The sequence below is a fragment of the Podarcis gaigeae genome (assembly GCF_964106915.1).
Source record: "Podarcis gaigeae genome assembly, chromosome: 7".
Lineage (NCBI taxonomy): Eukaryota > Metazoa > Chordata > Lepidosauria > Squamata > Lacertidae > Podarcis > Podarcis gaigeae.
Genome location: NC_139683.1, coordinates 87,273,734 through 87,287,802, shown reverse-complemented (window position 1 = coordinate 87,287,802; position 14,069 = coordinate 87,273,734). Strand labels below are relative to the sequence as shown.

At 42.9% G+C, this 14,069-nt stretch overlaps 1 protein-coding gene across 1 annotated transcript; it reads left to right on the top strand.

Annotated features, from left to right (window-relative positions):
- The first annotated feature begins 7 nt into the window (after nt 1-7).
- On the top strand, nt 8-12,016 carry IK (IK cytokine). The gene is made up of 20 exons (XM_083748644.1): nt 8-306; nt 1,204-1,270; nt 2,395-2,487; nt 3,221-3,280; nt 3,885-4,052; nt 4,135-4,249; nt 5,185-5,255; nt 5,507-5,553; nt 5,667-5,830; nt 5,936-6,044; nt 6,481-6,520; nt 6,885-7,104; nt 7,581-7,599; nt 7,738-7,818; nt 8,820-8,898; nt 9,156-9,213; nt 9,662-9,750; nt 9,972-10,080; nt 10,714-10,748; nt 11,692-12,016. The coding sequence occupies exons 1-20, from the start codon at nt 291-293 to the stop codon at nt 11,717-11,719; spliced, it is 1,668 nt and encodes a 555-aa protein (XP_083604770.1). The 5' UTR covers nt 8-290; the 3' UTR covers nt 11,720-12,016.
- The last annotated feature ends 2,053 nt before the right edge of the window (nt 12,017-14,069 follow it).

Here is a 14,069-nt window from a genome sequence, read left to right as displayed (position 1 = left end):
TTAATAGTAATAATAATAATAATGATACTGTAATAATAAACGTAGTTTCCCAAATAAACCCGGAATTTTGCTATTAAGGCAAATGACAGACAGATTTATAATATTATGTCTCTCTACATTCTCGATCTCCGCGCAGGGCGTTGTGGGTCACAGGCTGTGCCCCTCCCCTCTCCTCCTTCCGCCGCGCGGTGCCTTGTGGGAAAAGCGAAGGGGTTTCGCTGTGTTGTTGTCGTGTCTCTTTTTACCTCAGGCCGAGACCCGCGGCGGCGGCGGCGGCGGCGAGAGCGAAGATGCCGGAGCGGGAGAGTGAGTGTCTCCGGAGGGGGCGGGCCGTGTTTCTCCGTGGGGGGGGGGGGTATAGTTGCACTGGCCGCGTCTGAGAGAGAGTTTTAGCCTTCTTTTCCGCCACCGCCTCGCCCCCTCACGCGCCCCCCGGAATCGGCGCCCCGTCAGGCCCGCTGCGCCCCCGGAAGAGCGCGGCCGGGGATCCGGCGCTTCGGAACTCCCTGCCACTTGAGACCGGGCCGGCGCCTTGGCCGTGTCCCCCTTCGGGGCGCCTGCCGAAAACAGCCGCGCTCAACCTTTCCGCGTTTCAATGTGGGGTTGTGAATCTTCCTCGATTTTATCGCCTCACCTTTGTGTAAACCGCTCTGAGGGTTTTGTGTTGTTTTAACAACCGAGGAATGTGTACATTTTGTGAAATACCGGCAGATAGATAAATGAATTTAGTTGCGCCTGTGGCACATTGCCTGGGCCTTAATCTGTGGGTGGCTGGGAAGGAAGGGGGCGATCCTAATTTGCGTAGGCAGTGGCAATCCAGAGTAGCTGTGGGGGAAACGCTGCAGCCCTCCAGGCACTGATGTACTACAACTCCCATTTTTCTCTTGCCATTTGCCACATTTGCTGGGGCTGATGGAAACTGTAGTTTAACAACATTGTGTGTGTAGGTTCCTCACTCCTGGTAACTTTGTGTCCTGTCGCTTCGTTGCAGCAGAGATAGCAGCTGGTCACACAACTCATTGCAGAGCTGCAAATGTGCAGTCTCTCTGACACACTGAAGTTCCATCTTCATTGTTAGTTTGTTTCTTTTTCTCTGGGTGGTTTCATTTCTGAAATAATCTGTGCAAATGGTGTGTTTACATGTCTGGCAGCGCAGCATGCCTATCACATTGGCTTGGAATCACTCCTTTTTCTTCTTTCTAGGTGAGCCGTTCTCTAATCCTCTGGCCCCAGATGGCCATGAGGTGGATGACTCTCATTCCTTTCACCAGTGAGTAGAACTTTTGGTTACGTTTTGTGTTGGTTCAAGTGTCCTGTTTTTACCATTGCTGCTGTCCAAGTGACACTAAACTACTCACTGTGGTGAATGTATTACTGGCTTCCAGCAAGGGTGATTCAAGGATTGCCCATCCTTCTCTTTTCTACCTTAGAGCTGGGGAGGGGTGGGAATATCCTACCAGTTGTGCTGGGATAGTGAATCCCAAGGCAACCACATGGACAGTTCTGAACTTGAAACTGGACTTGGGATCAGGGGATTGTCCATCGGGTCAAACAGAGATGCTGTAAGTCGTTTGGGATAAGGGGTCTTGGCAACCATGAGCCCGGCTATCAAGACTACTGAAAAGTTCTGGATTCATGCCACTACTATTGCAAAGTACCAAAAGAACTGGATAAATGGAATTCTAGCCAGTGCAGATGAGGGAATCATGTGTAGTTCATTACAGCTACCAAATCATGGTGGAACAATAGTGTGTCCTGCAGTGGCCCTAATGCATTTTTTGTTCTGTGCCCTCCCACCCACCACTGTCCCACCATCCATCAGCTAATTTTCCTTCTTCAATCAATGGAGGAGGACAGGATAGCCAGGGGTCTGCAAACTTTTTCAGCAGGGGGCTGGTCCACTGTCCCTCAGAACTTGTTGGGGGTCCGGACTATACTTTGAAAAAAAGATAGGAACAAATTCCTATGCCCCACAAATAACCCAGAGATGCATTTTACATAAAATCACCCATTCTGCTCATGTAAAAACACCAGGCAGGCCCCACAAATAACTCAGAGATGCATTTAAAATAAAATGACACATTCTACTCATGTAGAAACACACAGATTCCCAGACTGTCCGCAGGCTGGATTGAGAAGGCGATTGGGCCGGATCTGGCCACCAGGCCTTAGTTTGCCTACCCATGGGTTAGCCAATGGATGCCTGTTGTTTTTTGTTTATTTGTTTTGCTTGCAGAGGTTTTTCAGTCCATACAAGGGTGTTGGCTATTTGGTATCATAAAATGGAATTTGGAAAGATTTTGTCCTTCGGTAAATCTTGTACCATGATGTGTTGAAGGCAGGATAATGTAGTGTGGGTTTTTTGGCAGTAAATCACAATTGTTTTTATTCTAGATCTAAACTGACCAATGAAGACTTCCGAAAACTTCTTATGACCCCACGAGCAGCTCCAACATCTGCACCACCTTCCAAATCTCGCCATCATGAGTAAGCATGTAATTTCTGTACTACTTAACAAAACTTTGTTGAGGTCTTTCTCCCTGTCCTCCGCCCACCCCTGGTCAGCTGGTACATATTTATTCAGTACTTAATTTTGGCATAAGCTTGTGTATTCTGTATAATCTGGGCACAAAATAGAGAGAAACTAAATTCAGAATTAGGTATCTAATGAGGCTAATACATTGATCTTAAAACAATTGTGATCATGCTTGGCAGTAATAGAACACTTTAGAGCAGCAGTATTATTTTTAGTGCCCTCTCGATGTTGCTGGATTATAACTCTCATCACCCCAATCATTAGCCATGCTGGTTAGGGCTGATGGGAGTTGGCTACCAAGAGGGGATCAAGTTGGCTACCCTTGCTTTTGAGTGTTCAAAGCATTTCGCATACATTATATCAGTCCTTACAGCAATGAGAGATAAGATAGTATTATCCTAAATTGTTAACGAGATGGGCAAAGACTGAGAGAACGCTACCATAAATGACTGGGGCAAAATTTGTTTTGGGGATCTTGCAGCTCCTAGGTTTTGCCAGTATGCTACATAGCTCTCAAAATCTATATGCATATCTTAAAGCATCTTCAAAACTTACTCAGAAGGCTTTCATGGTCACCTCTGGCTTCCTTTGACTGAGCTAGTTGTTTTATTAAATGGCATGAAATGTTCCTAACACATTCTCAAAGTTGGGCATTCTGTGAGCACAATTTTTTGTTCTGTTTAGGATGCCAAGAGAGTACAATGAAGATGAAGATCCAGCTGCTCGGAGGAGAAAAAAGAAAAGGTAAATTGAGAGATTTTGATCCAAAGCTTTCCTGATGTTTCCTTAATGTGGAGGAAAAATCCTAAATAAAAACCCTGCCAGAAAAAGTTGCGCTCTTGGCTGTCTCCTCGCTAAGAGAGGGATACCCAGTGATTAGTTGACCTTAAAAGAAATATTATGCCTTATTTATCCCCATTGAATTACCTTCTGTATAGTGGTGTAATGGACATCTTCAGAAACACATGGACACGTAGTTTTCAGTGCTTCTGCCATCTTGACTTTTACCCTTGTTGTAGTGCTGAGATTACACTTGTTACTTCAGTCAGTGATTCACTTAGAGCTTGGTGGGGTATTGCTTATCCTCTTGATCTTATTAGATCTTTCTGTGGCCTTTGAAATCATTGAGCATGAAGTGTTGGTGACATGTCTACAAAGCCTGTAGCCATGGGTAGCTCATCACTTCAGGGAGGCAGGATCCAGAAAAGGGCATTTAAGTGGAGATGACAGAGACAAGGCTTCACGATTTTAGCTATTATCTCTGAAGCTGTTAAGAGAACTGGGAATTCTCTTATAATACCAGGGTCTGAATATTTCAGTGATAATCGGTTTGTCTTTCTCACGCCAGCTACTATGCAAAGCTTCGCCAACAAGAGATTGAGCGAGAGAGGGAGCTGGCTGAGAAATACAGGGACCGTGCAAAGGAGAGAAGAGATGGTGTCAACAAGGACTACGAGGAAACGGAGCTGATCAGCACAACTGCTAACTACAGGGCAGTGGGACCCACTGCAGAAGCGTGAGTGCAGTCACTGTTTTTGCCTTTCTTCTTTGCAATACAATGTGGCTCTGATGTCATGGAGTTCTTTTTATTGCATTAGGGACAAATCAGCTGCAGAAAAGAGGCGGCAGTTGATCCAGGAGTCCAAATTCTTGGGTGGTGATATGGAGCACACTCACTTGGTGAAGGGTCTGGATTTTGCTTTGCTTCAGAAGGTAAGCCAGATGATACAATCAATAGTAAATCAGCAATTCTCATGTTGGAGAACCTCTTCCCCATGTGTTCAGTGAGATCTCCAATAATGCATGTTGTTGATAGCTAAATTGTTATTCCCTTTGCCACCATTCCTTGTTTGATATGTAATATCTGTCCCTTTAAGGATTTTTTGCTTCTGTTTGATCAAGAACACTATGATAATAATCTTTGTAGTATTAAACTTGTCTGGAATTTTGTAATAACTCTGGATTATGCTCTTTGCTTTAAGAGCTAATTAATTTTCTGCAATGCTTTTTCTGAAGAACGTCTTTCATAAATCTTCAGTGTCTTTTATTGGCTGCTAGAGATTTGGTTTTTAAGAGATTGTTGTTGGTTGTTAAGTTATCCAGTTGCCCTATAACTGCATAAGATAAACTACTTCATATATGTGGTCACCTGGTACTTCCTCTGTCTGAATGGCCACTGACTGTATTTTTCAGATGCAAATAAAGCAACAGGTGGGGGAAATTTGACTTTATTCAGCCTCCACCTTGTTCTGGTAATTTATCTCTTCCTGAAATTAAGGCTATTATAAATAAATAAACAGTACTGTTGATTTGTTTTTCAGTTACAATATTGTTTATAAATTATTTATAGTTTAGAGTAGTATTTTTTAAGTCTTCATTGAGTTTTCCAACATACATGGTTTGATAAAAATCACACCCACCCAAAATTAGTAACAAAACCAGGAGTAACATAACACTGACAGTCTCATACAAATAATTTCAGGTTCATATACTCTGTGTAGATCACCAATTGATACTGCCACACAGGTAACTCCAGAGCAACATACATTCCTTTGCCAGCGTGTAAGAAAAAGGGCACCCAAACCTTATCCAATTTGTTGGGTTTTGGGACTCTGATAGCATTTTGAAGAAAATTTCTCTCTGGCCAGGTGCGTGCTGAGATTTCCAGCAAAGAAAAGGAAGAAGAGGAACTTATGGAGAAGCCCCAAAAAGAAACCAAGTAAGTGGTAACAAGACAAACTCTGGCTTGTGACTTTCTAGCTCAGGCATAGGCAAACTCTGGCCCTCCAGATGTTTGGGACTACAGTTCCCTTCATCCCTGACCACTTGTCCTGTTAGCTAGGGATGAAGGGAATTGTAGTCTTAAACATCTGGAGGGCTGGAGTTTGCCTATGCCTGTGTTCTAGCTTAACAGAGAATGTAGTCTAGAGAAGAGGCGTATTATATCTATTCATTTTGTTTCTCTTTTAGAAAAGATGAAGATCCAGAAAACAAAATTGAATTCAAGACTCGTTTGGGTAGGCATGTTCATATATGTTCTATGAACCTTGGTTGCAATGTTGTGACTATCATGGTACCATGAGCAAGTACCTGAAATATTCTAGTGTCACCAAATCCCCATCTTTGCTAGGTCGAAACATCTACCGAATGCTATTCAAGAGCAAGGCATATGAGCGAAATGAGCTCTTCCTGCCAGGGAGGATGGCGTATGTGGTGGATCTTGATGATGAATATGCAGACACAGATATTCCTACCACCTTGATCCGAAGCAAGGCAGATTGCCCTACCATGGAGGTATAAGTTATGAATGCTTTCTCTGAATGAGCAGGTGCTTTTCTTGTGTGTATGAGGAGGCACATATTATCTATTGGGGTCTGATACCTTTGACTTTCCTTCTAGGCCCAAACAACACTGACTACAAATGACATCGTTATCAGTAAACTGACCCAGATTCTTTCCTACTTGAGGCAAGGCACTCGTAACAAAAAGTTGAAGAAGAAAGACAAAGGTGGGCTTTGTATTTGGGGATCTGACGGGATGTATGGATCTGATGGGATCTTTTCCCATAAGCACAAGGGGCATTGAAAGGAAAAGTGTCATTAAAATTTGTACAAATTAAACAAATGGCAGGGAGACACCAGAGTTTTGCTTATCAGAATTCTGATGCGTTTTTTACCCTGCAGGGGTGAGTTTCTAGTTGAAGGAACCACTTAAAATGGGAGAAATTAGGGTGAACTGTACTTAATCGGCATCTTCTTGCCTCTTTGGCAGGTGAAGAGGCACAAGCTGAGTGATCTCAACTGTCAAGCATGTAGTTTCACATGCCACAATGTACAGATATATCTGCAGTATAGTGTTTTCATTATCCCTTCCTAAGACAACAAAACTGAAACAGATAACATGAATACAGAAGTAGGTTTATTTTGATTTCTCTCTGTCTGTAGGAAAACTAGATGAAAAGAAACCTCCAGAAGCAGATATGAGGTAAGTAAGCTACCTTTGCTGGGTGGATTATCCTCCAGGGTTTTAGCAAGACTCCTTTTAATTGCATTTGGCACCCTTGACGAGAAGCTCTTACTTGGTTGAAATGAGAGGTCTTGAAGGCTCCTCCAGCAGACCTTGGGAGGGAATAATTAAGTGGGCTAATTTTGGCTTATCACTCTCCCTGAGCGTGGGAAACAGTAATATTTTAGCAAGAAGAAGCCACCTTGGGATTCATCAGATTGGTAGCAGGATTGATTGATGGAGTAAATTGTTCAAGGAGCCTGTAAGAAATTTTCTACTGTTTTTGAGGCTAGTGTATATTTATGTTTCATGCCCTTTTAATTTTTATCTTTTTGGCAAAAAGTATTTTTGAGGACATTGGTGATTATGTGCCGTCTGCGGCAAAAGTGCCACGAGAGAAGGAGCGAGAGAGGTACAGGGAACGGGACCGAGAGCGGGAAAGAGAGAGAGAGAGAGACAGGGAACATGAGAGAGATCGTGAGCGCGACCGAGAGAGAGAGCGTGAACGTGAGGAGGAGAAGAAGAGGCACAGCTACTTTGAGAAACCCAAAGCTGATGATGAGGTGAGCAGACAGTACTTTGGCCATGAAAACTTTCTATGCTGCCCTTCCTCCAAGGGTCACAGGGCTGGTTACAATATAAAAGCACAAAAATACACAACATAGTAACAAACAAAAAATAATCACCCACATTTAAAAGGCCATAGATGGTTTAATCAGCTGGAAGAGGAGGAATGTTTTTGCCTGGCACCCAACCACTACTGGGATAAAATGGGTATAAAATCCTCCTAGTGGTAGGGATAATTTGATACTGGTGATTTGTTTTAAATAAGTTGAGACTATGTGTTAAATGGTGCAGATTTTCCAGTCTGGGCTCAAGATGAATATTTTGGCAAGGGAGAAGGCAGTATACTGTGCATGGAGAAGAATTTGCACTTAACAGGCCTGCACCACTTCACCCTGCTCCCAACAAAAGACTGATGTTCATCTTGCTTTTTAGTTGCCATGTTAGAGTGATGTGTTCTTTCTTTCCTCCTTAGCCTATTGATATCGACAAAGGTATGGTTCTTTTTTTAAAAAAAAATTAAATTGGTTTTTTCACAATTTAACTTTCAACCATTTCAAACATTAAAATAAAAGCTTCTTTTGAACCAAAGGTATGCTTCTTTCTTAACCTTCTTATGAAACTGTTTCCAGGTCCTGGCTCAGCCAAAGAGTTGATTAAATCAATCAATGAGAAGTTTGCTGGTGCAGGTGGCTGGGAAGGGCCAGAATCATATCCTTTTTATATGCATATACAAATGTGTGCTGGCAATGGGTGCAAATGGCTACAGTTGGCTGTTTGATTGATCTTTACTAGCCTCTTTTATAGAAAATTGTCTCGCTCTAGGCTCAGACCTTCATTTGAAGGTGATATTTTCCTTTTGTGTAGTTGGGAAAGCTCCAGAAGACACTGGTCCTTTAGGCAGAAGCATTTAGTTTTAAGTTGTCATTCATAGGAGATCCTTTCTGTGTATGTTTCAAGTGACCAAGAAGCTGCTGGCTACTGGCTTCTGACAGCAAGATGGGATGGGAAGATTGCCTTGAACTAACATGGTAGAGCGTTTTAATTACCATATTTTTCACCCCATAGGGCGCACTGGCCCATAGGGCGCACCTAGTTTTTTGGGGGGTCGCGCAGCTCTCCCACGGCTAGCGGAGAGCTGCGCGAAACCTGAAGCCTGGGGCGTGCTGAGCTCAGTGTGCCCCAAGCTTCTGGGTGCAGGCAAGCTCTCCACTAGCCGTGGGAGAGCTGTGCGAAGTCGGTGCGCACCGACCCCCCTCGCTCTCCAGGCTTCAGCGAAAGCCTGCATTCGCCCCATAGGACACACACACATTTCCCCTTCATTTTTGGAGGGGGGAAAGTGTGTCATAGGGCGAAAAATATGGTACCACTGTGAGACAAACAAGTGTAGGGAAAAGGTATTTCCAAATACCTGTAACTTGCCTCAAGTACTGCTGGTGTCTATAAAGAAGTAGCTGCTGTAGATGGAGAATTGGAGCAGTAAGTGGGGAGGATCCATCTCTTACCATCAAGTTTTGGGGCCATTAACTCCTTGGCTTGCTAAGGAGAAATGAGGGACTCTTAAGGACTGCTTCTTTTCTATTCTCCTGCCATCCCATATAGATCCAAACTACCCAATTACTTTGGTTGACAACGCTTTCATGTGTCAGGAAAATGCTTTCCTTTCTGACCCTAGATATGCCTGTATTCTATTTTCCCTTAACTTTGGGCACATTAAAAAAGCCTGAAGACAAAAAGCAATTGGGCGACTTCTTTGGGATGTCAAACAGCTATGCTGAATGCTACCCTGCAACGTAAGTATTCCTTGAAATGGGATGTGGGCTCTGGGGAACCACATGAAGCCAAGCAAGATATTTACTTGCCATACCCTAATATTTAGTGGACAATATTAAGGGCAGCTGTTTGCCATATTTGTGATTAAGTACTCCTCTTCACTGGCAGCTAATTATATTAATCTGGAGTCTTTGCAAATTGGTGAAACTTGCAATTATCCAGACTTGGGGATGCAAGTATAAATAAGAACATCCAATTGTATCCCTTTTCTTTTTAGCATGGATGACATGGCTGTGGATAGTGATGAAGAAGTAGACTACAGCAAAATGGATCAGGTAAACTGCCAATTTGTTAGCTTCAAGATAAGCATTTCTACTTCAGGGTGGGGCTGATATTTGGGGGGAATATTATTAGTTGTGATGTCTCCTAAAGTGTAGATTTTGAACTGCCTAAGATTTCACATGACTCTCATTTCCCATTGGACTGTGTGGTGGCAGCTCCTCACTCTGGCCTAGCTTGTGGCAGAATGATTCTACTGCTTCAGGCTGCATGTGTGGGACTAATCCTGCCCACACCCCAGGTGCTCCTCAATATAACAACCAACCTCCTTGCAAGTAGAAAACTATTATAGCAAGGGTCAGCGTGGTCTTAAACATTCCTCCTTGGCATGATAGTTGTGGGGAGTCCAGTGGAATTTTTGGTTGCTGTTTCTTGTGGAGGCCTGCAGAAATATGGTTCTACATGGATATATTAAGATTATCTTTTTTCCTCTCTCTCCTCAAGGGAAATAAAAAGGGACCCCTTGGTCGCTGGGACTTTGACACACAAGAAGAATATAGCGAATACATGAATAATAAAGAGGCTCTGCCCAAGTAAGTTTGCCACTTGTCCTAAGGGTAAGAATTGGAGAAGCAGAAGCAGAGGGTTATGGTGGGTCCAACATTTTAGCCTTTTGGGAGAACCCTACAAGTCAGCTGCTTCCTGTAACATTGGTGGGAATGTATATTTAGATGATGGGAAGGCTTTTTTGACCCTAGCCTTCCTGCTGAAGGAATTTCACCTCCATTCTTGAGTTTTTGCTGTTTTATCTTAGAGCGGCTTTCCAGTATGGAATTAAGATGTCTGAAGGCCGTAAGACACGTCGTTTCAAGGAGACCAATGACAAAGCAGAGTTGGATCGGCAGTGGAAAAAGATCAGTGCGGTGAGCATTTTGAGCAGAATGGCTCTTTATATTCCCTTTTTCCATCTGAATGTGTAGTTTTTTCAGAACTTTATTCAGAGTACCACAGACACTTTCCAGAGTTTATTTTAAGATTAAGAGGAGAATGGGTCTTTGGCCAGCTTACTCAGTCACATGCATATATTTTCTCCATCTTTATGTATTGGCTCAGGATTGTTCTACGATCCTGTTTATTCTATTGCTGCTGAGAAAGCCCAGCAAGGAAAACAATGCCTCCTCCTATAGAACTTGTAGACTGTTCCTCTGCTTTCCCTTGTGTAACAGATCAAATGCTGGTCTAGCCTGCTAGAAATCAGTTGTTTTCTGTTATGTGTTGTTGCATGCTCCTTTGCTAAACCTCAGTACCTTCCTAACCTAGGAAGCTTTAAAAGTTGTGGGTTGTATCTAATGGAAGTGGTTTGGTTTGTGCAGTGGAACTGCCCTATGCCGGTGCTGCCCCCAAACCTGCTCCTGAACAGATCTGAGAGGCATGTGGAGGGAGGGGAAGTTTGTTGTGCAAGTGGAAGTCCTTGCGCAAACTTAATTATGTCATTGGATACAACCCTATTTACATAATACAGTAATTGTAATGCGGTGATTTTAACTTCTCTGCAGATCATCGAGAAAAGGAAGAAGTTGGAGGCTGATGGGTTAGTAGAAATGCTTTTACTTGAGAATCTGTTGCTGTATGAGTGCTACTCCTAGAGTCCACTCCCTGCGGTGCACTTGCCCTTATGGGTCTTCAACAGAGTGCTGTGACTTAGTTTTGGTGGTCTTGTGATCCAGGGGGTGAGGGTTCAGCATGTATGGACTGAGGAATATTCTCCTTGAAGGTTTTTGCTCTGACCCATGCATTTTTTTCCACATTCCTAAAAAGTGAGGCCAAATTACACGTTTCACAAGTCCAATTGTCCAGACTATGATTCATTAACTATGGGGTGCACATAAAACTGAAATAGGGCCTCAACTTTATTCTGTCACCTCTTAATTGAATATTCAGAATGCTTTGTGGGTGCGCAGCTGTAGAGTTTTGCCCATGCAATTTATCTGCTATTTCATCCACCCCTTTACAGTTTTATTGCTGGCAATATGCGGGTGCCGGTAGATCAGAATCCCACTGAAATTACCTGCCCATTCAGCCTTCACCATGTCAGTCTTGTACAAAGGCTGAAGCTCTTCTCTGGTCCTTTAGTTCTGATGCTCTGCTTGTAACTGCATTCTAGCAGACGCCTTGTCTCTGCAGTACTTGTTAGCTGAAGGAAAAGGTTTTATGATCTGGCATTTGCCAGAAGGATTCTTTTCTATGTTTTAGTAACTTCGCATGTTACCATCCCTGAGGTTATGCAAGGCCATATTTTGTTTTCATGGCTTGGAAAGGTGATACGTATTACTGCACACAGACAGTGCAGATTCTTTGCATTAGTGAGCATGTCTGCTTCTGTGATGGAGTGCAACTCTGAAGATTTGCGTGAAGGCCTGGAAGAGTTGAATTAGTGCTGAAGTCCCACTGATTGTAAATTTTACTTCCTGTAAGCTGTATTCTGTATTGGACTCTTCTGTATCATGTGTCTCATAAAATGTCTGTATTTTCAGGGTTGAGGTGAAGAGACCAAAATATTGAAGTTACCGTGAACTCCCAGCCCCTTCAGCTGTATTGGAGATGGGGCTTTGATGGAAGTGTTTAGATCATCTTCCTGCTCTGGAGCAAAGCTAATTTGTTTCCTGCGCTCAGAATCATGTCTTGGGCATATAAGCACAAAGGGCAACAGCTGAGTCTGCTGAGGAACCTTCTTGCCACATCTCCTTGTCCTGTATTGGCAGCACTGGTGCCTGTTTGCTGGGAGCCTGTACTTTAGGTTTTTGTGGCTTGTAATCCTTTTAGATGCAATAAAATCTCTTATTGGTGTCTGTATTACAACCTTTTGATCTTTTTCTTTTCTTGTAAACAGTAATGCAGTTAGACTTTCCTTGAATAGTATGATGGAGTGGGGGGGTGTATTTGCTTTTGGAAAGTAATGATTTCTTCATTCTATTAAAAGCATTACGGCAAGCCTTTCTTGAGTTGATCATTAGAATATGATGTCAATCGATAATGTTCTGCAGTGTCTTTACGTTTTTCTCCTCACTCCCAGCTCATTAATGTCTCTAGGGGAGCGTTTATAAGAATACTAACAGATTGCAGAGAAGAAAAGGAAACATTTGGATACAGTTTAATTAAAAATAAACAGGGAGGTAAACAGCAGATTAACAGCAATTTTATATACTAATTAGCATGTCTTCATCAGATACAACAGGGATTGTGTGTACTTTTGTTACAGTCATACCTCATGTTACGTTTTTTCAGTTTGCGTCCCACGGCAACCCAGAAGTACCAGAAAGGGTTACTTCCGGGTTTTGCCGCTCGCACAGACGGCAAAATGACGTCACGTGCAGAAGCAGCGAGTCACGATCCACGTGTGCACAGACGCGCCACTGGGTTGCGTTCTATTCATGTTACAAACGGGCCTCTGGAACGGATCCCGTTCACAACCAGAGGTACCACTGTACTTTTATAAATGTTACATAAATCAGCTCTATTTGAATAATATTTACATAACTTAAAACCATCTGCCAGGCACTGGTGTGGAAAACTGCAGAATAAATCTGGTCTTTTAACCACACAGTTGAGATACTCATCTGGCTTTTATTATAAGTAACCCTGTTAGGCTTAGAAACTCAAACTGGCAATCAGGCCAGTTCCCTCCTCCTCTTGACTTTTCCTTTAACACCCTTGACATTCCATACTCATTGGATGTTCTCAGCATCTTCAACGAACAGTTGGGCTTTTGGGCTGGCATACATGACAGATAATACAGGTGCTTGGGTGCCTGTCCCACTCTTGGCAATCAGTGGGCAAAGTGGTGGCGGAAGATGAGCCATAGTTTCACTTGGTCAACAAAGTCTCTTTAAAAAATCTAGTTACAGGTAGGTAGCCGTGTTGGTCTGCTGTAGTCGAAACAAAATAAAAAAATCCCTTCCAGTAGCACCTTAGAGACCAACTAAGTTAGTTATTGGTATGAGCTTTCATGGGCATGCACACGAAAGCTCATACCAGTAACAAACTTAATTGGTCTCTAAGGTGCTACTGGAAAGAATTTTTTTTTGTTTTGACTATGGCAGACCAACACGGCTACCTATCTGTAACTTTAAAAATTTGTTCATTTGGTCATGGAAAAGGAAGGCTGAAGCACACTGGCTGCTTCCTCATCCTTGGCCAATCACCCATTCCCACCACCCTTCTGAGTAATACCCCTCCCCACCTTCTCACTATATAGAAGGGTCTGGAAACTTCTGTTTCAGTGTATCTGAAGAAGTGTGCATGCACAGGAAAGCTCATACCAAGAACTGACTTAGTTGGTCTTTAAGGTGCTACTGGAAGGAATTTTTTTTGTTTTGACTATGGCAGACCAACACGGCTACCTATCTGTAACTTTAAAAATTTGTTCATTTGGTCATGGAAAAGGAAGGCTGAAGCACACTGGCTGCTTCCTCATCCTTGGGCTTTTGTACAAAGGCAAACACTAGAAGTTTGGATATGGAAGTGTATAAATCAAAGTACATTCATTTCAATGAAGCTGAGACAAAAAGATCAATTTCTGTGGGATTTGAAGCACCACCAATTCAGAGTTGTGGTGTGAGAAAGCACATCCTTCAAGGACACGAGGCTGCTTATAGGGATAAAGAGAGTCGGACACGACTAAACAACAACAACATCCCCCTTTATCAAATCCCCACACAAACTTCATTTTCTCTCTTCTAGCGCAAAGGTGAAGCAAATTTAGACTGATATCTTGTCCCACTGTTAGCGTGATTAAATAGTTCATTTGGAACTGCATGAAAGTCAATTGAGCACATAAACTCCAGGTAGGGGTACTTTGTGACCAACAGCTGACAATATGAAAGCTAAGAGGGTGTGGAAAATTGGGTGAAGG